The sequence below is a fragment of the Rattus norvegicus genome, chromosome 6, assembly GCF_036323735.1.
Source record: "Rattus norvegicus strain BN/NHsdMcwi chromosome 6, GRCr8, whole genome shotgun sequence".
In the NCBI taxonomy this organism is placed as follows: Eukaryota; Metazoa; Chordata; class Mammalia; order Rodentia; family Muridae; genus Rattus; species Rattus norvegicus.
The window spans coordinates 37,201,266-37,223,858 of NC_086024.1; the positions used below are offsets into that span (position 1 = coordinate 37,201,266).

General features: G+C 34.6%; 1 protein-coding gene across 25 annotated transcripts in view; it reads left to right on the plus strand.

Moving 5' to 3' along the window:
• The window catches only part of Pum2 (pumilio RNA-binding family member 2), an 80,094-nt gene that overhangs the window by 19,136 nt on the left and 38,365 nt on the right, over positions 1-22,593 (plus strand). For 21 of the 25 annotated variants that reach the window (XM_006239879.5, XM_006239880.5, XM_017594073.3 and 18 more), the window contains exons 2-7: positions 3,298-3,366; positions 10,833-10,941; positions 14,431-14,618; positions 15,267-15,433; positions 18,427-18,697; positions 18,916-19,009. In XM_006239879.5, coding sequence (XP_006239941.1) covers positions 3,316-3,366; positions 10,833-10,941; positions 14,431-14,618; positions 15,267-15,433; positions 18,427-18,697; positions 18,916-19,009 — 880 coding nt within the window. In that variant the 5' untranslated portion in view covers positions 3,298-3,315. Of the gene's footprint in view, positions 1-3,297; positions 3,367-4,324; positions 4,450-5,362; positions 5,437-10,832; positions 10,942-14,430; positions 14,619-15,266; positions 15,434-18,426; positions 18,698-18,915; positions 19,010-22,593 lie in introns of those variants that run through there. The other 4 variants (XM_063261643.1, XM_063261644.1, XM_063261636.1 and 1 more) reach the window with 3 other exon arrangements.

Below are 22,593 nucleotides of genomic sequence, written 5' to 3' on the forward strand. Positions count from 1 at the left end.
ACTCTCTTCAGACACACCAGAGCGGGTATCAGATCCCATTACAGATGGTTGTGAGCCACTATGTGGTTGCTGGAAATTGAACTCAGGGACTCTGGAAGAGCACTCAGTCAGTGCTTTTGACCACTGAGCCATCTCTCCAGCCCAGGTGTCTGTCTTCTTTATGGGGTCCACATGAGGCAATTATTTTCTTGCCTTGGTCTGTTGTGTCTGATAAAATCTTGGCTTTGTTTTTTCTGATGTGGTTTTAATAAGCCCTTGTGCTCTTATAGTTGGATTTACTCTGATAAATGTATAAAATGACACTCTTTTTACTCCCAGACTAAATCCATTTATTTATCTGCTGTGTGTGTGACGTAGGGCAGATAGTACCTTTCATGTGTCCACCTAAGCACATAGTGCTTCATGATAAGTCAAAATCTGCTTGTGGTGGCGCTAGGCATTGTGGCACAGCACTTGGGAGGCAGAGGCAGGCAGATTTCTGTGTTCCAGGACAGCCAGTCCTATCTAAAAAAACTGAAAGTTGCTGTGATAGAGTCTCTAAAGGCAAGGCACAATGTGAAAAATAAAAATGACTTTTTAAACAATATGGAGCAGCATAGGGTAGAGCACTGAGCCATCTTTCCAGCCCACTTAATTCTTATTAGATCCTTAATTGGGCTTGTAATTGATTCTAGACCTAGAGTTCCACAGTCATCTGAGTATGTATTTTAATTTAAATGCAGAGTTTATGTTCTTTCTAGGATTCCTCCCCTTGTACAGTAGCTTTGGTTGCTCCATTTGTGTGTGTGTGTGTGTGTGTGTGTGTGTGTGTGTGTGTGTGTGTGTGTGTGTTTCTAGTTCTTTAGGCCTTATATTTAGGCCTTATAGGAGTGGATTTGCTATAGGAGTTTCAGAGCCCATCTTGCCTGCCCTTGGACAAAACTAGCAAGTCTTGTTTGTCAGGAGGCAGGTGCTGGGCACTGTACTCTGGACCTCTAATTTGGCAGTTTTGAACTGCTGAGCTATTTCGTCAGCCTCTGAAAGTCTTCTACTAGCTGTCTTGAATGTTTACCTAGTAACCACTACTTTATTATTTTATCTGACTTAGTTTTCACATCCAGTCTGTGTGGTAGCTCTTCATATTAGAACATAGAGAAAAAAATCTTACTTTATTTGTCCAGAGATAAAGAAGTAGCAGATGTCTGAACTCTAATTTGTTTTATATATTTGCTTTGTCCTTGAAACCTGACTGGGGCAGTGTGGGAATAAAGAAACTACACAGAAAAGCTGGCATTGTGTAGACTGTGCTTACATGAGTTGTGTTCACTCTAATAGAGGATACCTACTAAAATCTCAAAATCTTAGCCTGTTTATTATGAATAGAGCTAGGAGGAGGGGCTAGCTAGTCTCATAGGAGGCCTTTGAATAGAAGCAGTCATCCAAGAGGAGGAAGCTGTGGCTAGTTTTTGTACACACTGTTTTGTAAACACTCAAACTTACACCAGAAAAGGCTTTGCCATTCTCATAGACCTGAGGAACTGAGGTCCTTGACATGACTGTGCCCACAGTGTACACTTACTGACACAGGACTTCATCAACTTCCTACAGCTATTTAGTGGAAATCAGGCAAGCTTAGGGAGTCCTTTCTTCCACCCTGTGGCCCTAGGACATTGAACTCAAAATTGTGTCCTTCCACCCTGTGGCTATAGGGCATTGAACTCAAAGTTGTTGAACCCTTGATGGCAGACATTTTCACCAGCTAAAATCCCTTTGTAAGCCATATAAAGGAGTTTGATCTTTCTCTTTAGGGATGAATTAAAATACAAGTCGCATGATCAGAGTAGTTTTAGAAAGATAACTACAACTTGGAGATTAGATTACAGAAAGGAAAGATGAAGTTTGCAGTGTTTCAGTTAAAAAGGTGTTGTTCTCAACTAGATATCTAGAAAACAGGGTAAGATTGGTTTAACAACTTGAAATGGATGATATGAAATAAAAATGTATGTATGTAAAAAAGGCAGTAGAGGAGAACAGAAAGGAAACTTTCTGTGGTGCATTCAGAGAAATAAAAGGAAGGAGATAACTAGAAGTGTTAGAAAATAGATTTCCTTTGTAAATACATATTTGGTGAGTTTGGTATCCAGCTCATCAAGACAGCTCTCAGAGCATTGAAAAAAGAGATTGTTCATATTACTGGATGGAGAAGGTACCTTCTACAGAACAGTGAGTAATACATTTATGGGACAAGATAAAAAAATAGGAATTTATGATGTAGCAACTAGAAACCTAGAAAAGCAAAAATAATTATCATAGGGACAGTAGATAGCACTTTCAGTTTGTCAAACCCAGAGAAAGAGAATGCAGTGGGTAGGGGTAGGGTTGGATTGGGAGAAGAATAATAGGATTTTTTTCCAGTTGAATTTCAAAGTTATAACTTGGGAAAGGGTTAAGCTTGCATGTTTTGTTTTGTTTTCTTTCTTTGGTTTCTTAATTGGAGGACAATAACAACACATTGTCACATAAGAGAGTGGTAGGGCTGGAGATGGCTCAGTGGTTAATGGCTCAGTGGTTAGGAGCACTCACTGCTCTTTGGAAGGTCCTGAGTTCGGTTCCCAGCACTCACATGGTGGTTCACAACTGTTTGTATTCTGGGGTATAGACATACATGCAGACAAAGCACCCATATACATAAATATAAAAGTAAATAAATAAAATGTACTTCAGTAGACAAGAGTATTTTTAAAAAGGTCAAGTGTTATGAATGGAAGGGTTGAGAAGTGCTTTCTTGAAGAAACTACAACAAACATGGTAGTTAATTCATTGTAGAAAGTTTATCACCATTTAATTATCTTGCTAATTTTTTACATTGAGGGTTTGTAAATAAGTGGTGAGAATTTTTCAAAAATCCTAACAACCCTTAAGTAATATAAAACAATATTATAGAACTGACTATCACACTAAACAGAGAAATGCTTTGATGCTTGGACTCGCTTTTACTTCCTTTTCTTCAGTTGCACAAGAATGTGTAGTGGTCTGTTGGCACACAGTTATATAAACAAACCCCATCCACTTTTATATAGGTTTAGGAAAACCTATATAAAACAAAAATCTGGGGGCTGGGGATTTAGCTCAGTGGTTGAGTGCTTACCTAGGAAGCGCAAGGCCCTGGGTTCGGTCCCCAGCTCCGAAAAAAAGAACCCCCCCCCCAAAAAAAAATCTGTTCTTGTCTATTTTGGAATATGATAGTGTTAGTTAATACCATAAAACACAGTTACTACTTTAAAAAAAATTCCTAATAAAATTTCTTTTATTTCCTAGGTTTGACCTGTGGATGAAATGAATCATGATTTTCAAGCTCTTGCATTAGAATCTCGGGGAATGGGAGAGGTAAGAACTCACCAATACCAAAAATTTAATGACTCACTTTAATCTTTGAGCCATTGAAATTTATTTTTAAACTTCATTGAAATTTATTTTTTAAACTATGAATCTTAGAAATAGTTATAGCTTTCAGCCCTACGTATTTTTTAACTGAAATTATGCACTGTGTAGTCAATGGTTTTTTTGTTGTTGCTGGTTTGTTTTTTGTTTTTTTTGTTTTTTGTTTTTTTTTAAGTTAAATCCAGTGAGTAATTATTGGTGTGCTTATTTGTGTCTAGGTGATTTTGGTTGACTTGGTAATCATATTTTGCTAATGAATTGTGTAATTAGAATTAGCTTTGTTCAGAAGAATACATCCTATCCTGCCATTTTATATGTGTATGCTGTTTGCTTTAGCTACGCTTGATTGTTGCTGCTCTTTCTCAAAAATCTCTCTTTACATGAAGATATTTGCTTAATAAACTCCTAGTCCTCTGCAAGACTCTACTGAAAACACAATATCTAGTCTCCCATTGCTGTCTGTAATAGACTTATCCTCATCTGACTTGCCATTTAGTTCATTATAAATACTTTGTTACTGATTACAGTTTGTTTTGTATTTGCCTCCTATAAATTGCTAGCTTTGAATGCTTAGCATAATAGGTACGATTTTGAATGGATGTTATCTTTTCTATTAATCTATGGTTTTCTTTGGGTCACCCAGTTAACCATACCATTACATATTTTAAGGCATCTAAAATACTTAGTTTTCCATATTCCTAATAAATTTTAGAAACCTGATTAGAAAAACTCTTGTGGACACACCTCTGTTGTGTTCTATATTATACACTCCTGTGCGGACTGTAGAGAATAACAGTAAACAGACCTGAGATGTATAATTAATTGCTTGCTCCTGGAGATTATTTTACTTTAATAGATTAGAGACCTTCATGAGACTCACTCCATCCAATGCTGTGCTCTTCAGATGCAGAGAGAGAGTCCAGTCACTCCTTTGGGCCACAAGAGGGCACCCTGCAGCTAGCTAACCCTCCCTTTCTTCAGAACAGCGTTGTCCAAAGAGTTTGTCATTTTCAGAGGACTGATTTAAGGGTGAGTTAAGGTGCTTAAGCTAAGTATTGCCAAAATAAACTTGTTAGTTCAGTACATAAAGTAAAATCAAATTTGGACCCTAAGAAAAAATTGAGAGGAATACTATTTTGGTTTTAAAAAAAAAAAACCTTTATCTTGTAGCATAGTGGCTGCTCAGGCATTACTAAAACTCCAGTAGACTAAATAGAGGCAGTTAGAATCCCACCCCTATCCCCAACCCCCTTAACTTGTATTCTTTAGAAAGTAGAGTAGCATATCTAAATAGCAGGTCGGGGAGCATTGTAGAACATGCCTACACTTCCTGCACTTTGTAGACCTAAGTGGTAAAGTTTTGAGCTCAGGGCCAGTTTAGGTTACATAGAAAGGCCCTATCTTCAGATTCAAATTTCTACCATCTGTCTGTGACAGACTTGAACTTGATGAGAGTGAGAACCCTGCATTAATTCTAGGCTTGGTTCTTTACTTCTGTGTATATTACAGACTTATTTACAAATGGACTTTTTTTCTATTTGAAAATTACATTTGATATCTCTAAACCTTGTGGTTAAAATTATGGTCAGAAGCAGTGGTTGAATTAGTTGTCTATGAAGGTTTTAGTAGAGGAGTTGGGTTGAATAGTAAGTTAAATGAAATAACCTAAAAACCATGCTTTATCTGTCAACACGTCAGATATGCACTACCAGAGTGCTATAGGGCCTCAATTTCTTGTTGTCTAGTGGATGATTGAAGGCCCAGTTTAACAGGAAACTTCAGCCAGTAAAAATATTTTTTTAAAAATAAGCTGGTTTTGCTATTTTTTAAAAACAGTTTACCAATTAATATTGTTACCTCTAAGAGATAGCTAAGAAGCCTACTCAAATTTCTGTCTCTGGGTTCTCTCCCACAAGCCTTTCTATCTTTCCTCATCTCACAGGCAGCAGGGAACCTTCTGGGATTTCCTTCTTTGCCTGTCTCTCTCTCACCAGTCTTCTCCTCCTTTACTGACAGGTGAGGTTTTTGTTTGTTTTATTCCAGAATTCACTCATTGGAATAAATTAAAGCAGCCTGTACTCTCTGGCTCTTAAGTTTTCTAAAATTGCTTGTTTGGGTTGTTTTTGTAATGTAAAAAACAATCCCGTTTTTAATGGATTGCCCTGTTTTTTCCTTTTAAAGATAAAGTTTTGCATATTGAATCTTAACTGTTATAAATCTCTAATGTATGGAGAATCATTGTGTATACTTACAAGAATCATTTTAAATGTATTGTTTTTGTGAGCTATCTTCAGGAGATCATTTTCTTTTTTAAAGATTATTTTATGTATGTTAGTACACTGTAGCTGTCTTCAGACCCTCCAGAAGAGGGCATCAGATCCCATTACAGATGGTTGTGAGCCACCATGTGGGTGCTGGTATTTGAATTCAGGACCTCTGGAAGAGAAGTCAGTGCTCTAAACCGCTGAACCATCTCTCCAGCTCAGGAGGTCATTTTCTTAAGTTGTTCACCCAAAAATAGAAATGAATCTGTATTTATCTATTCATAAACTCATTCTTTTTCTCCTTGATAGCATGTTTTTGTCCATACTGATTTCCATTATATCATGTGGCTTAGTTAAACCAAAATTTAACTTCAGATCATTGAGCTAATGAGTTTTATTTTGGGGATAGTTTTATAACTGTTGTGATAATTCTCTCCTATTTTGACATAGTATTTTAGAAAAATGGTAAAATGGAAAGATGACTCAGTGGTTAAGAGCACTGGCTGCTGTTTGAGATGACCTGTGTTCAATTCCTAGCACCCACATGGCACTTTATCTGTCTAACTCCTGTTCCAAGGGGATCTAATACCCTCACAGAGGCATATACAGGCAGGTAAAACACCAAGGCATATAAGAATATACAAAGCATTTTAAAAAAACCCTCAAGTAGAGCCTACCATGTTAGTAAATGCCCAGTACTGTGGAGGCAGAGGCAGGTGAATCAAGGCCAGCCTGGTCTACATAGTTCCAGGCAAGCTGAAACTATGTGATGAAATCTCTTTTAAAAACAAAACAAAACAAAATCGTAGAGTGATGGAGCAGGAACATATTGGAGGAACTAAGGAGACTGGGATCACAGTCTCAGAAATCTCACTAACTATTGCAATTAATGCTGAGATTTTTGAAAACAAAAATAAGACTGAACTTAAATGCTCTTACTGATCTGAGCAGTTGTTAGTGATAAGTGGAATTATAAACAGCTATGTCATCTAGACAGGAAGCAGAGGTAGGTCTAATAGCTCCAGGACAGCCAGAGTTTATCTAAACTTAATATCTAATCTTAGAGTTTATCTAAAGATCGAAGAGTTAGATTAGATAATCTTAAACTTTTTATTTACCTAGAGATAGGTGGGGTTTATTTTTGAAGATTTATTTATTGTCTATGAGTTCACTGTACACTGTAACTGTCTTTAGACACACCAGAATGCATCAGATCCCATTACAGGTGGTTGTGAGCCACCATGTGGTTGCTGGGAACTGAACTCAGAACCTCTGGAGAGCAGCCAGTGCTATAAACCAGACTTATCTCTCCAGCCTGAGATAGTCTTCATAATGGAAATTCTTAGGATATTGATGAATTGTAAAGTACTATCTTCTGTAGTAGTTAAATGTAAAGAGAAAAGCCTTAAAGTGAATTCACTAAGGATTTAAGTCCCAGCAGTGTTTTTTTTTTTTTTTTTAAACCATCTGTATGTATGAATCTCTGGCATTTAAACTGATTTTGTTTTATGCAGAAAAATAGTATCAGACAACTATTCTTTAAGTATTAGGGTTTTATCTCTCTGGGATATTTGAACTAACACAAGAAAAAAGAAAGGGGGGGTTGGGGATTTAGCTCAGCGGTAGAGCACTTGCCTAGCAAGCGCAAGGCCCTGGGTTCGGTCCCCAGCTCCGAAAAAAAAAAAAAAAGAAAAAAAAAAAAAAAAAAAAAAAAAAAAAGAAAAAAGAAAGGGAATCACCATAGACAAAACCTTGGTAATATACAATTCTTTGAAAGAAACAGTCAATAAAATGACTTATACTGTAGAAGGTTCCTAGTGTTTATGACGGCTATAAGCTAGATGGATTGAATGAGTCTTTCATCGTAGTCTCAGTCTTAGAACAGTATGTTTATTGTGTTTTCATTACAAACAAGAAAAATGAGTAAAAATTATTATTTTATTTATAGAAAAGATTAATTTACAGCAAAGGTAAAGACGAGAAAGCACCATTTCAGAGATTTAGGAAATTTTATTGTGATTTCTTCTATGTTGCTGTTATCTTACAACTTCATCTGAGATTTTGATTTGTTTTGTCTTTTGTGAACTTGTATTATAAGTAGAGTGACTGTATATTTTGATTTTTTTTCCCTCCACCACCTCAGGTAGTTGAATTATAATGCCATCATAGCATCCTTTTTCTTGAAAGTATCTGAGCTTAGATAAGCTGTATAAACTTGATTTTAAGTATATTAATTGGCTAGCTTGATTCTTTTTTTTTTTTTTTTGCTTAAGTTTATAGTAGAAAAGTATGATGCTAAGTGTATCTCCTGAAATGGTGGACCAGGAATTTGATTGATTTGTTTATAAGGCAGTATATAGGGGTACTATAGGGTATACAGGGTCTGTTATGTTTCTTCATAACAGGGAGGGCAAGACATAACAAAAAAAATGTATTATCATCATATCTGACATTGAGATGGAAGGACAGGTTGACAAGAAACACTGCGTGTCCCAACCATTGTTTAGACTCAGAGCTTTGTGAGTAGGGCACTAGTAGGAAAATAATGTACTTTTTAGATTTTAAATTATCTTAGGCTTGTTTTCTATAATATAAATCTTATTTATGCTGTATCGTATATAATCAAAGAATTTATGGAGACATCTCTGTTTCTATCTCAATTCATTTAACCTTGTTTCTCAGTTTTTATTTTAACTTGTTGGTTTTTTTTTTTTCCTTTCTTTTGGACCTGTTGCCTTTAATCCATTTTAAACTATGGGTTACAAGCTAGGAAGAACATTTAAGTTATTGATTAAATTGCCACAAAAGGTATTTTTCTATGGAGATGGCTTGAGTGGGTAATAGTGCATACTTTGCAAGCCTGAGGACCTGTGCTAAGTTCCCCGACACTCACATAAAAAGCCATGGCTGCCAATACATACCTATAATCCCAGCCTTAGGCAGATCCCAAAAGCTCACTGGCTAGCCAGCCTACCCTGTCCTTGTCTCAAAGGTAAAAAGGCAGAGTCATAAAGACACATTTTGCTATTGCCTCCAAACACACTAATGTCATGAACTACATATAGTACACATATATTCACTGAAAACACTTTAATTAAAAAGCATTTCTAGAGTCTGCAGAAGGTCTTTAAGTAGAAATGTTAATTTTAGTTAAATTTTCTGTATATCTAATAATTTATACATGTTTGCAAAATAAATACAATTTCCCTTATAGAAGTACTTGGCAAAATTGGCAATATCGAATATTCCACATGAGGTTTTCTTCCCTACTTAAGCAATATACATTTTGTTTTATTTTATCCTGTGTGTGTGCTGAGGATGGAACCCAGAGCCTTATGTGGTAGGTAGGTGTTTTACCACACTGTGCCAGTCCCTAGTGCTACTTTGTAGTTTAAAGCAGTGGCCTGTGAAGGCCCTCATGTGGACTATTATCTGAGAACAGAATAGTCTCCTCGGTGTAATACTGTGACTCTCTCAGAAGATGAATGGTTCATCTAGCCACTTCTGTGCCCATGGTTAGTTAAGGCTTTATCTTACACAAATTAAATATAAGATGTTTTATATTCAACACTGCTTCCTGGTCTGGTAATAGCAATATCATTTAGTTTTTATGCATTTTATTTACATTTTCCACCATTTGTAATCACATCCTTTGATCTTCCAGCATGTCTCTGAGATTGAATTTTTTTTTCCCTAAGCTTTTTTTTTCCCCTAAGCTCTTTTCTGCCAGTACCCTCTTAGTTACTGTATTGGCTTTGTTGTGATTTTCCTAAACTGATCGTTTCCTTGCCTTTTAGTTTTTCCCGTTCTATCAGTTGGTATTACAACTTGTTTTCCAAAACATACTATCACTAACCTGTCTTGATTTTTCTGTTGCTTTAGTAAAACTTTCAGTTTCCTTAACATGCCTTTAAGGGTCTTCATAACCTCTTGGTTAGCTTTACCCGGGTTATATGGGTCATCTTGCATCTTCTCTGCATTCAACACTGCATTTTCTTACGTCTTGCTTTTGTTCCATTTATGCTTACTATATTCCTCACATGCAACTCGCCCTGCCCCCGTAAATACACACTAAATTATCTCTCAGACTGTACATCAGTTGTTATTGAGTTATATTTCACTCCAGTCTGTTTAAATTCTCTGAAGATGAGATCACCATGCCTTTAAAGGGCAAACACAGGTAACTAGTATGGTCAATATAGTAGTAGAAGTATATACAGGTCTGATTATGAGTGCTAAATGACTTGGCATTTTATTAATAGATGCGAATGATGTCTTTATGAATGTTCACTTAAAATGCCACATGCATGTCTTGAGAAAACAAGTCTTTCAAACAAATTAAAATTTCGTTTGAGTGCCAGGGAGAGAGTAATGAGTGAATATTTCTATTCACGTGTTACCATGTATGTAGAATAGAGCATGAGACCTTGAGATTTTATCTCAAAAAATATTGTTAGAATTCTCTTTGTGTGTCTTCTGTTATTCATAGCTTTCTGATTTGGAATCGATAGATTGGTGCTCTGCAAAAGCTAGAAAGAGCTGTGAAAAAAATTCTGGAACTTTGATAAGAGCATTTAGAAGTGAAATAATTTTTAATAATTTTTTTAATTTTTTAATTTTTTGAGCATTTTTATTATCTTGAGCAAGAAATTTGTTAAGTCTTTTGAAAACTATATATAAAGAAAATCATAAGGGATGAAGAGACGACTTAGTGGTTAAGAGCAATTGTTGCTTTGCTCTTTCAGATGGTTTCTAGCGTCTGCATGGTGGCTCATAACCATCTATAACTCCAGTCTAAGGGGATCCAATACCCTCTTTGACCTCCTTGGGCACTAAGCATGGATGCTGTATGCATACAGGCAAAATTCTCACACAAATTGAATAAATACCTAATAAAAATTGAAATAGAAAATTAGGATATAAGAATATATATATTTGAAAATAGTATTAGAGGCCTAGAATTATTTGAGCCAGTACATAAATGAAGAGTTAACTTTGCTGTTCAGTGAGATGGCTTGGAAAATAGGTTACTCAAAAGTATGCAAAGGCTAACATGAACATATAAGCGATATGCTTACATTTCCTTTATATTCTTTTTTATAAATTGTAAAACATAAAGCTTTTTCTTCTTTTTCTCCTTTCAAATAGCTTTTGCCTACCAAAAAATTTTGGGAACCTGATGATTCAACAAAAGATGGACAAAAAGGCATATTTCTTGGGGATGATGAATGGAGAGAGACTGCATGGGGAACTTCTCGTAAGTTATTGATGTTTGGGTGAGAAAATGAATAGATTCAATGTTTTTTTAAATTTTGCCTATCTTTAAACAATTTAGAAAAACTTTGTCATACTTTTGTATGACATGTTTATAATTTAGATTTCTGTTTTTCTTTTTTTGAGATAGAATTTCTCTGTATAGCCATGGCTGACCCTAGAGCTGGTCCTGTAGACTGGGCTGGTCTTGAACTCAGAGATCTGCTTTCTTCTGCTTCTGCAGTGCTAATTTTAAGGGCATAGGCCACCACTGCACAGCTTTAGTTTAGATTTTTGTAACAACAGTTAAGTCTTACATGACAATATACTTTATTGATTAGATAGATATATTTAGTAGTCCTTTTTTTAAAAAAAAATGTATTTCTTTCATTTATACGTAGCTGTCTTCAGACATACCAGAAGAGGGCATCAGATTCTGTTTTACAGATGAGCAATCAGTGCTCTTATTTCCTGAGCCACCTCTCCAGCCCCTAGTAGTCGTTTTCTAATTGATTCGGATGATAAAAATTTGAAAACTACTAGAGGACTCATTAACTTAACCAGAATTTTCTGTCTTAAATTCTTTTGGGTGACAGTGACAGTCTAGCATTGTAAAATAGTAGCCACATCTAGAAATGATATAAATTGGTGATACAGACCTCCTAGAAGCAGAGCAGGTAAAAATAGTTTTGATTCCTATTAAGTTGCATGGAGAAAGTTAAATCTTAGAAACTTAGGGAAAAGGGACTTGGCACATAATGAATTATGACCTGTAAAAAAATAAAATCACAGTATTTATTTATAAATTTTAAAATATTGACATATTTTATTAAAATGTTTGTGATGAATCAAATTTGTGGGGTATATAAGTAAATGTGTTTTATAAATATTTTCTCTCATTATTGTTGAGTGTGATACAACTTTTGTATGCTATACAAAGTGAACGATATGAGAAAAATCCAAGATTCCTAACCATATATTTTGCAAATTACATTTCCTTTGGGGGTTGAATAAGAGTAGGGGGATATATAGGGCAGTGCTTGAGGAGATCTTAACTCCAAAAAAGAAAAAAAGAAAATTCTTGAGCCAGTGAGAAAAAAAGCTCTTACTACACAAACCTGGTGACCTGCAACCCATGCAAAAGTGGACTCCGAGAACAATCAAAGTTGTCCTCTGACTGCTGCATATGCACATGGCACATGTGTACCTACACATACATCATACACATAATAACAAAGCTTTCAACAATTATTTCTCTATAATAATAATAATAATATCTATTATTCCTTGAAGCTTAAGCGATAGTTTGCTTTTGTTTTTTAAAAGCATGTTTCAGACCGTGGGACTTTGAAAGTTTAGTTTCTATAACTAAAATAGTCTTACTCCTTTATTATCTCACTTCGTAAGGTTACTCTTCCTTTCTATGCCACTTAATATCATTTCTTCTTTTGGATTCACCTTAACATTGGGAAGAAATAATTCCCCATGCTTTATATTCCTGTAAAATTATGGATTGTTTTTGAAGGACTTTATCCTATTTTTGATTATTCCTTATTAAAGGTATCGCTGGGTTGGCCTGAACTTCAGTGTAGTAGAGACTAACCTTGAAATACTGATAGTCCTGCTTCTGCCTCTCAAGCGCTGAGATGGCGGAGTGTACCACTACACCCACCTAAATCTTTGGTGTTAGGAACCAAACTTAGTCTCATGCATGCTTGGTTATCACTACCAGTTGAGCTACATCCCCAGGCTCCGTACTCAATTCATTCTGTATGTTGACTTGTTTTATGTTGACTTGACTGACACAAGGTACAGTTACCTGAAAAGGGGGAACTTTAGTAGAGAAATGCCTGTACAAGATCCAGCTTTAGGGAATTTCCTTAATTAGTGATTGATCCGAGAGGGCCCAGCCCAATGTGGATGATGTGATCCATGCGCTGGTTCTGCAGTTTTATGAGAAAGCAGGCTGAGCAAGCCATGGTAAGCAAGGCAGTTAAGCTGCACTCTTCCATGACTTATACATCAGCTCCCACCTCCAGGTTCCTGACCTGCTTGAGTTCCTGCCCTCACTGCTTTTGATGATCAACTATTAACATGGAACAGTGAGCGAAATAAACTCAAGTTGCTTTTGGTCATGATATTTCATCACAGTAATAGTAGCCCCAAAACAAGTTGTCTTGTTCTTGAATCATAATACCTATCATGAGTCACAACATATACTAGTATTTAAACTGTGAGGGTGAATGATTAAAGCAAAGAGTATAATGACGAGTCACTTATAGATGCAAGTGGGAAATCAATTATACTTCAAAATTATTATTATTATTATTATATACTTCAAAATTATTATAGTAATGAAATAAATGAATATACTCATGGTATTAGAGACTAAAACTAATTATTGTTTCTGTTCACAAATGAGCCAGAGTTCACTAATTGCCCTTTGGTTTCTTTAAAAACAATTTTCAGCAATAAAAACTTGGAATACTGCCTCTAGTTTGTGGATTGTATTTAAATTATGCTAGCTCTCAGATGTTTAGAAATTACCTTTTCTTTTCAACAAAGGCATTTATGTTGAGTGCATAATTTTGTTCTAAAATAAACTAGAAAGTATTTTAAAAGTATTTATCTGATATTTGGGGTTTTCATCATGCACATAAAATTCTGAGATTCTAAATAAAATTTCTAAACTGATTGGTAATTATTGTGTTAATTACAATATGTTATAGGTTTGTGTGATGTATAACTGCGCTTAGGAGCTGCTGCCTCTTGTTTTTTAGAGGTTTTATTCCTAAAGGTTTAATACTTTGAAACAATTCAACTTTCAGAGTCATTTTCCTGCTGCATTGATATTTTTTTTTTGGTTTGACTCTTTTTTGCTTTTGTCACTAAATTAAACTCATGTGAACGCGGGTGAAGCAACTCTACAAAGTTGCCTTCTGACTTTCCATCTGTACTTTGAAGAAACAGTGATTCAGCTGGTTAAAAAAAAACTTGCCACAAAGCTTAACAACCTGAGTTTGATCCCTGGTGCCCATGTCAGTGTGGAAGGAGGGAACTGTCCACATATAACTGTTCTCTGACTTATACAAATAAAAAAATGTATCATTTGAAAAAAGATATCCCGGGCTGGAGAGATGGCTCAGTGGTTAAGAGCACCCGACTGCTCTTCCAGAGGTCCTGAGTTCAATTCCCAGCAACCACATGGTGGCTCACAACCATCTGTAAAGAGATCCGATGCCCTCTTCTGGTGTATCTGAAGACAGCTACAGTGTACTTACATATAATAAATGAATAAATCTTAAAAAAAAAAAGTCTTATTAAAAAAAAAAAAGAAAAAAGATATCCCAACTATCCAGAATGAAAAGTTGTTTATTTTAACAAGAGTATTATAATACAGGAAGTACTGGCTTTCCTGAAATTGGTGTTAATCTGTAAACTATATTTTACTTGGCTTAAAAGTAAAACTGTATTATGTTTTCCTTCCAAACAGATCATTCAATGTCCCAGCCTATTATGGTACAGAGAAGATCTGGACAGAGTTTTCATGGAAACAGTGAAGTAAATGCAATTCTTTCTCCGCGCTCAGAAAGTGGAGGCCTTGGCGTGAGCATGGTAGAATATGTATTAAGTTCCTCTCCTGCTGATAAATTGGATTCTCGATTTAGGAAGGGAACTTTTGTAAGTATTATTTTGAATACAAATTTGATATTTTCATCGATTTTTGTGTTTGTTTTATGGTATTTTGCTCTTTTCTTTCTTTTGACAAAAGATCTTACTAGCCTTGGCTAGCCTGGAAGTTATTGTGTAGACTAGCTAGCTGAGTCATGCCTGAGTCTCCTGTCCTGGCATTAAAAATATGGGCCACTGTTCCAGTTTAGCCAGATTATTTTTTCTGTTCTTAGAACTGAAAGAAACTTTAAAGCCATTTACAATTTGTTTTCTTACTTAGTTCATGAAATTGTAGAGTAATCGCAAGTACTTATGTTTTTATAACTGTGTTAACAACCAAATCACATTTAAAAACTTTCCTTGCAAAGGTAATATTGCTTACTCCCAATAGTACTTAATCTGTAACGAAGTCAAATTATGTAACAATTAAAACCTTTAATTTGTGGTGTTAATGCTTTTCCTGTACCGCTATAGTTAAGGTTGACTTAGCCCTTCTGTTATAAATCCCTAGTTTTTTGGCCTTTGCTAAATTAGTTCACTTAACAAAAGTGTTGTTTTATCATTACATGCACTACAGGGTAGTTTTAGACTACCTTTTGGTGCCTTTTTTTTCTGTTCTATTAAGTATTGAGAATCAAACAGATTCTTTTTCCTCAGGGTACTAGAGATGCTGAAACAGATGGACCTGAGAAAGGAGATCAAAAAGGCAAGGCTTCTCCATTTGAGGAGGACCAAAACAGAGATCTTAAACAAGATGATGAGGACTCTAAAATAAATGGCAGAGGTTTGCCAAATGGAATGGATGCCGATTGCAAAGATTTTAAGTAAGATTTTTTAACTTTTTCAAGAAGAAAAGCATTTCTTTTAGGAGTTATTACAGTTAGTTGATGTGATTGATTTAGATGGTTTTTCCAATTTAGGGTTACTTTTATTTCCTTTGTGCCTTGTCTTAATCTGGATGAATTTTTTTTAAATAAAATTAATGATCACGAGTTACTAAAAATCTTCAAAATCATAACTAAAACAGGGTGTTATGTTGGAAGATTAATGTTAGAAGCTGCTATTTTTGTCTTATGATCTAAATTAGAACTTTTTTCTTCACTAATTGGTGACTTACAGGTTTAATACTATTTTTCCTCTCCCCTTGAGTTGTGCTTGAGTACCTTGTAGTGGGATTTTTCTCTTGTATTGCTATATTAACTACTTTTTCATCCCCTGTCATTTGTTTTTTTCACCTTAGATATATGAGGCAAAATTAGTGTAGAAATCAGTGGTTTCCTTATACTATATGGATCGTGCTAAAACATAATCACTTCTTTAAATAAGAAATCACTTTTTAAGCTTGGAATTCTTGAATACTTATTTTTAGTTGTTTCTAGCAATTAAATGTGGTCTTTTGTTTTTGTTTTTGTTTTTCATTTATTGGCTTTCTATTAGACACTGCACATTTACCTGTACGCTAGAAAGTTGATGCTTCAGGCTGACCCTTGCAGTTTCTAATTAGTCGTCAAGCTTCACCTCATGAACCATGGAAGTTTAGATAAAGGGACAGTTACTTGGTGCATTTTATGTTCCTGCATTTACTACCTTCACCTAACAAAGAATAATAGTCTGTTAAAAGAACCATTTTCATCTGTTCATAGTGCAAAAAAGCATCCAAAACCAGTAAACCTCTTTTGACAGGAAAAAAATTAATATTCTTTATTTAGAATCTTTTCTTGATTTTTTTTTTCTTTTCTGCTCCTAAGTTTTAGTGAAGGTTAGACATTTAAAACTCGGTTGATTTATATATTTATAATTGAAGTGTTAACATACCATTAACTATAGCAAGAAAATGGCACCACTGATAGCACAATATTTTCTTTTGTCCTCTGCTTTTGCTATATTGAGTTGTTTTGTGTGAAAGGTTATGCTTCCTTTTAAACATTAATATGAACTGTATTTGTGGGGTTTGTTCCATTAGATTTCAAATATGCGTTTGAAATTACTAGTTAAATACAGCATCAGTACTTGACATGTAAAAATGCTTCAGAAAAATAGCTGTGGCTATATGATCTCTTACAAGTGTATCATTAATTTGTAGCAACACACATCGTGTGTGTGTGTGTGTGTGTGTGTGTGTGTGTGTGTGTGTGTATTTTTTTTTTCATGGAATGAAATTTAGGACCATTCCACCTTTTCAAATTGGCTAATCGGAAAGAAGCCCTGTTTTGGTTTGTTTTGGGTTTGTTTTTTTTCTTAATTTTTTTTTTTTTTTGGTTCTTTTTTTCGGAGCTGGGGACCGAACCCAGGGCCTTGCGCTTCCTAGGTAAGCGCTCTACCACTGAGCTAAATCCTCAGCCCCTCTTAAATGTTTTAGGGGGAAAAAAAAACCCACAAAAGAAAGGCAGGTGTGGCTAATGGCAAAACACATTTGAAATCTAATATAGTAAAGACTTGGAAATAGCATGCATGTTTTAAGTACTTAGTAGTCTGTACTTGTAATTAAGAATTACTTTGTAAACTGCTTTGTATATGATAGCAAACTTAGGCCAATATGGAACATCTTATATTAGAGACTGTTAAATTTGATGAACAACTGATGTTTAAGGCAAGTAAAACACTCATTACTATTAAACTTAGGTTTTTTAACTTTGAATGTGCTATGAATGTATAGTTTCTCAGAACAGTACAATTAAAAACATGAAAAAAGAATGTTAGATGGCGCTAGAAAGAGGTTCTGAGTTCAATTCTCAGCTACCACATGGTGGCTCACAACCATTTATAATGAGATCTAGAGCCCTCTTCTGGCCTGCCAGCATACATGCAGGCAGAATACTGTATAGATGATGATGATGAGGAGGAGGATAGGATGTTAATGAGAAGAGAAACCAATGCTAAAAGTTTAATCCAGTATTAGTGAATTTCTTGTGAAAATTAGGGTAATATGGTAGAACAGTGTTGGGGTATTTTATTTATATAAAGTTTGTGTGTGTGTTCTGTATACTTTTAAGTTTTCAAAAATGTCTATATTTACATTTCTTTTGGTGGTTTAAACAGAAACAGCTTGATGCAGTAAAGATGGTTTTGGGTAGATATTTATTGTATAGGGCTTTCCTAAAGGCTTCCTGGTTGGCTGCTACTCCCTTTCTTGCTCTCTCTTACTCTTGTTCTTTTAGCTAGAACTACCCAGTCATACATTTACTCTCATTAAGGAAGCAGATCCAAAACATAAAAGGATTTGCTCAGAACAAAACTTTAAAAGTCACAGTTGTGAGTCAGCTTTTGTTTTAGTTTAAATTTCTTTCAGTCATAGAAACTATAACCAAGTTTTTTGATAAGTGGAATTTTGAGCTTTGCCATATTTGTTGTTAGTTGTTTTTTTATTCTTTTTTTTTTCCAGAGCTGGGGACCGAACCCAGGGCCTTGCGCTTCCTAGGCAAGCGCTCTACCACTGAGCTAAATCCCCAACCCCGTTTTTTTATTCTTAATTTTTGTCTATGGTTTTAGACAAAAGTTTCAGGTAGTATAGTTCTAAATTTTAACAATTTTTCTTACCTGTCTATTTGTCTTACCTGTATTATTGAAGTATATGATTATGCTACTCAAATTGAGGAGAGTGATAAAATTAAAAATACTGAAACTGTGTTATCTTTTTTTTTTTTTGAAACTGTTATCTTAAGTAGTTACTAAATAGGAAGAATATGAGAAATGGAATGGTTGATGGCTCAGAAAGCCTTATTTATTATTCATATTTTGGGAATTTTTTCCTCAATCACTATTTTGCCCTTTGACTTGCTACTTTTACTCATGGTGCTTTTCTGTTTTCTTTATTTAGTCGTACTCCGGGAAGTCGTCAAGCCTCTCCAACTGAAGTAGTTGAGCGCCTTGGCCCTAGTACTAATCCCCCAGAAGGATTGGGTCCTCTTCCTAATCCGACAGCGAATAAACCACTTGTTGAAGAATTTTCAAATCCTGAAACTCAGAATCTGGATGCAATGGACCAAGTTGGTCTGGATTCCTTACAGTTTGACTATCCTGGTAATCAGGTACCCATGGATTCTTCAGGAGCTACTGTAGGCCTTTTTGACTACAATTCCCAACAGCAGGTAAAAATGCTTCTTTAAGAAATCTCTTTAATAATATTACTAGTGTAACCTGAAGTGATAATGAATCATTACAAATGATAGAGGTTTTGACACTTAATGCTTTATTGATTAAAATGTCATTAAAGTTTTTCAAATAAGTATTTAAAATATTCACAGCTTTTTAATGAGAATGGCAGTGTTTTGGTGTTAATCTTTGTATTAAATCTTTTCCTGGATAGCTCTTTCAGAGGACTAATGCACTAACAGTTCAGCAGTTAACTGCTGCTCAACAGCAGCAGTATGCATTAGCAGCAGCTCAGCAGCCGCATATAGGTAAGTCTTCATGAATTACCCTTTTTGTTGTTAGGAAAATCTTGTATTAAATTATTTAAAATGTTTCCTTTTTATTTCTTAAAGTAAGTCTTGTTTATATTTAATTTATTACTTTTGAAAACACTTGAGTTTGTAGTAATAGATTACATATTAAGGATTATGGTTAATGGAGGAAATTGTTTTGATTATTTGCATCATTTGTTAAATCTGTCTGTAATTAGGCCAGCAAGAATCTTCAGTGGGTTTGCCATAAATCCTGATGACCCACATTTGATCTTAAAATCCAGAATCTATGATGAAGGAGATAACCAACTTCACAAGTTATCATCTGACCTCAACATATGTTCTATGGCATGAAAACATGCACACATACATTTTAAAATTTGAAAATTTATACTTGATAAATGTTAGTTTTTAAGATTTGTCTCAGTGGGTAATTGATAATCAAAGATCCAGAAATAAGTGTTATTGTTTATATAATCTATTATCCAGTCAGAATGCTCGTTTTTAGAATTAATCAAAAACAGGAATCCCAAGAAATTTTCTTTAAAACCATTAACTTTTTGACATCTAGTTCTAATTAATGTGAATTAACTCAACGATGTATTACTGATAAAATTCAAGTTGGGTGCATGTTTTGCTATCTATATTAAGTTTACTTTTGTCTTTATTTCTTGTTTTTCCTACCACTTATATATCTTTACTGTTTAATAATACAAATAATAATTAATATGCTAATAGCTGTATTGTTTTTCCTCTTCTCAGCATTCTGATTCTCACCTTTTTAATATGTAGTGAAATAAGTTTAATATATTTGGAAGCTTTTTAAAGGATAATATAGATTATCAAATTTATCAAGTAAGACGAGTTTCTCATGCCCTTCTGTCTAGTTTCTTCTAATCCTTCTTATATGATTGTAGTATATTAAAACTAGCAAGATGGTATTAATGTAGAACATAAATAGTTTTGTATCATTTATCACTATGGATTTACCTATCTATCTGATTTTGGTTAATTTAATTTATTTTCTAGTTGCAAGTGTTTTGCGGTAGGATTTCTTTGATTTTTTTTTATTAGTTTTTTTTTGGGGGGGGGGGTGGCTAGGAGTTGAACTTAGAGCCTTACAGGGCATCCCTGGATATCTCTCACTGAACTGTTTCCAGCCCTCAAGTGCTCTTTAAGGACTGATTCGTTTCTCTTCCTTCAAATATATATTGTTCTGTATTAGTGCTATTAAGTCTTATTAGGAATTTTACTTTAGATTTTTACAAGGAAGTATATATGTATGTATGTACATTTTTTTTTTTTCTAATTGCAGCATCTACCTGGCCTCCTTCCTTTCTGGGCCTCCTTTATCCATGTATTTATTAATCTAACCCTTTTATTGTTAAAAATGTATTAGTTGCATCTGCTCATGAAATGCAATAGGTTTTATTATTTTGGAGGTTTTGCTCAGTGGGGGTTATGAACTTCAGAATCATCTACTTCCAGAAGCTCGGATTTTGGGTTTTAAAAATATACTTTGGGGGGCTGGAGAGATGGCTCAGTGGTTAAGAGAACTGACTGCTCTTTCAGGAGTCCTGAGTTCAAATCCCAGCAACCACAAGGTGGCTCACAACCATCTGTAATGAGATCAGATGCTCTCTTCTGGTGTGTCTGAAGACAGCTACAGTGTACTTATATATAATAAATAAATCTTTAAAAAATATATATATACACACACACTTTGGAATAATTAACCCTTATTATTACCCTCATTAATGAATACATAGTGTTGTTTTGTTCAAATCTAGTGTTGATAAGTGCTTAAAATTTTTTGTGGGTTGTACTCAGTTGTTAAAGTGCTTGCATAGCACACAGGAAATCCTGAGTTGATTCTCTCAATTGCTTTTCTTTAAAAAATTTTTTAAAATACGTTTTTATTTATATGTGTTCAGTTAGTGTAAGGATGTGCTTGTGAGTGTTCTTGGAAACCATAAAAGGGTATCAGGTTCCCTGTGGTTAGTGGCATACATCTTTAACTGGTGAGCTAATCTATACAGCTGATCCTTAATTCTAAGGAGCATTTATTTGTAAGTGATTTGTCTTTTTTTTTTTTTGTTTTTTTTTTTGTTTTTTTTTTTGTTTTTGCAATTGTCAAGTTTTGTTATCCAAATACTTGCTTTAATGAAATGAGTTTAGAAATGGGGTGTGTGTGTGTGTGTGAAGAGTTCATTTATTAGTTGGTACTTGTATGAGCTTACAGAATCTTAAACAGTTTTGACAATTTGATACAAATTTTAGAAACCTGAGTAAGTTGACAATATTTTTGTGGAAATATAAGCTATCAAATTGACTCTGTTTTAATCTTAATTTCACATTTGTAAATATTTATTTTTTGACCATTGGTTCTTTTTAATCAAAATTTAATCATCTTTGGCTATCTTACAGCATACTTAAAACAGCATGATTCTGTAGAAATAAAGTGCATACTATGAACAATTTATTTAGTGACCATGATTGAAACATGAAGTTGGTAAACGTGATCCAAATTATTCTATTGTCTTAACCTGTTGTATCATTTCAGAATTTTGGCACGAAACTAATGAGAAATTTTACATTCTTTAAATTCTGAAATGAGATATGTGTTTATCTGATCTTAAGCTAGTTACATTTTGAATGCTTATTGGAATTGTGTGGCTGGTAACTACCATGTTGTTCAGTATTGGTGTAAAGAGCCTTCTAAAGGGGGTTGACCAAACTTTCTATACAAGGGTAAACACAGCAAATAATGTAAGCTTTTCAGTTCTTAGGAAGATTAGCGATTCCACTGTAGTAGCAGGAGCGTTGTCATAAGTGATACATAATAAGGGTATTTGTTTTCAGTAAAAGCTATGGGTACATAAGTTAGAATTTTTGTTTGTTTTATTTTGTTTTCAAGACTGTTTCTTTGTGTAGTCATGGCTGTCCTAGAACCAGCTCTGTAGACCAGGCTGGACTCAAACTTAAAGAAATGTCTACCCCCCCTTTGCTTCACCATGTACCACAACTGCCCATCTAAGTTAAATTTTGCTTTGTATGTTAAATTTTTTTCCAGACATCTAAAAATTATGGAACAGCTTTTTGCTTTTTTGTTTTTTACAATAGGTAGCAATATAGGCTTGGCCCATATGAAAAAAGGTTAGTGATAAGTATTAGATCCAGCATATTTTTAAAAACACATTGTACACAGAGAATACATGCCTAAGTCAGAAGGAAAAGGTGAGTTGTATAGATGATTTCTATAGTACAGGAAATCTGAAAATCTGTAGTATTAAAAGCCTATAAAAAGCTAGGAGATAAATGACCAGATTTGAGAGACTGAACCATGCAAGCCATGTAAGGAAGAGTGACCCCCTCCTCCATAGGGTGCTGGTATATTAGGTTAGGAGGTATGAGTGGCATAATATAAGTTTAGGTGGTCATGCTATTGTTTGATGAACAGATGAGAGAAAACTCACAAAGGGTAATGTTTGAAACAAAAATAACAGTGGAAATAAGAATAATCAGATAAATCGTCTTAACAGGAGTGCACACTCATATAAACTATAAGTAAAGAGCCTTAA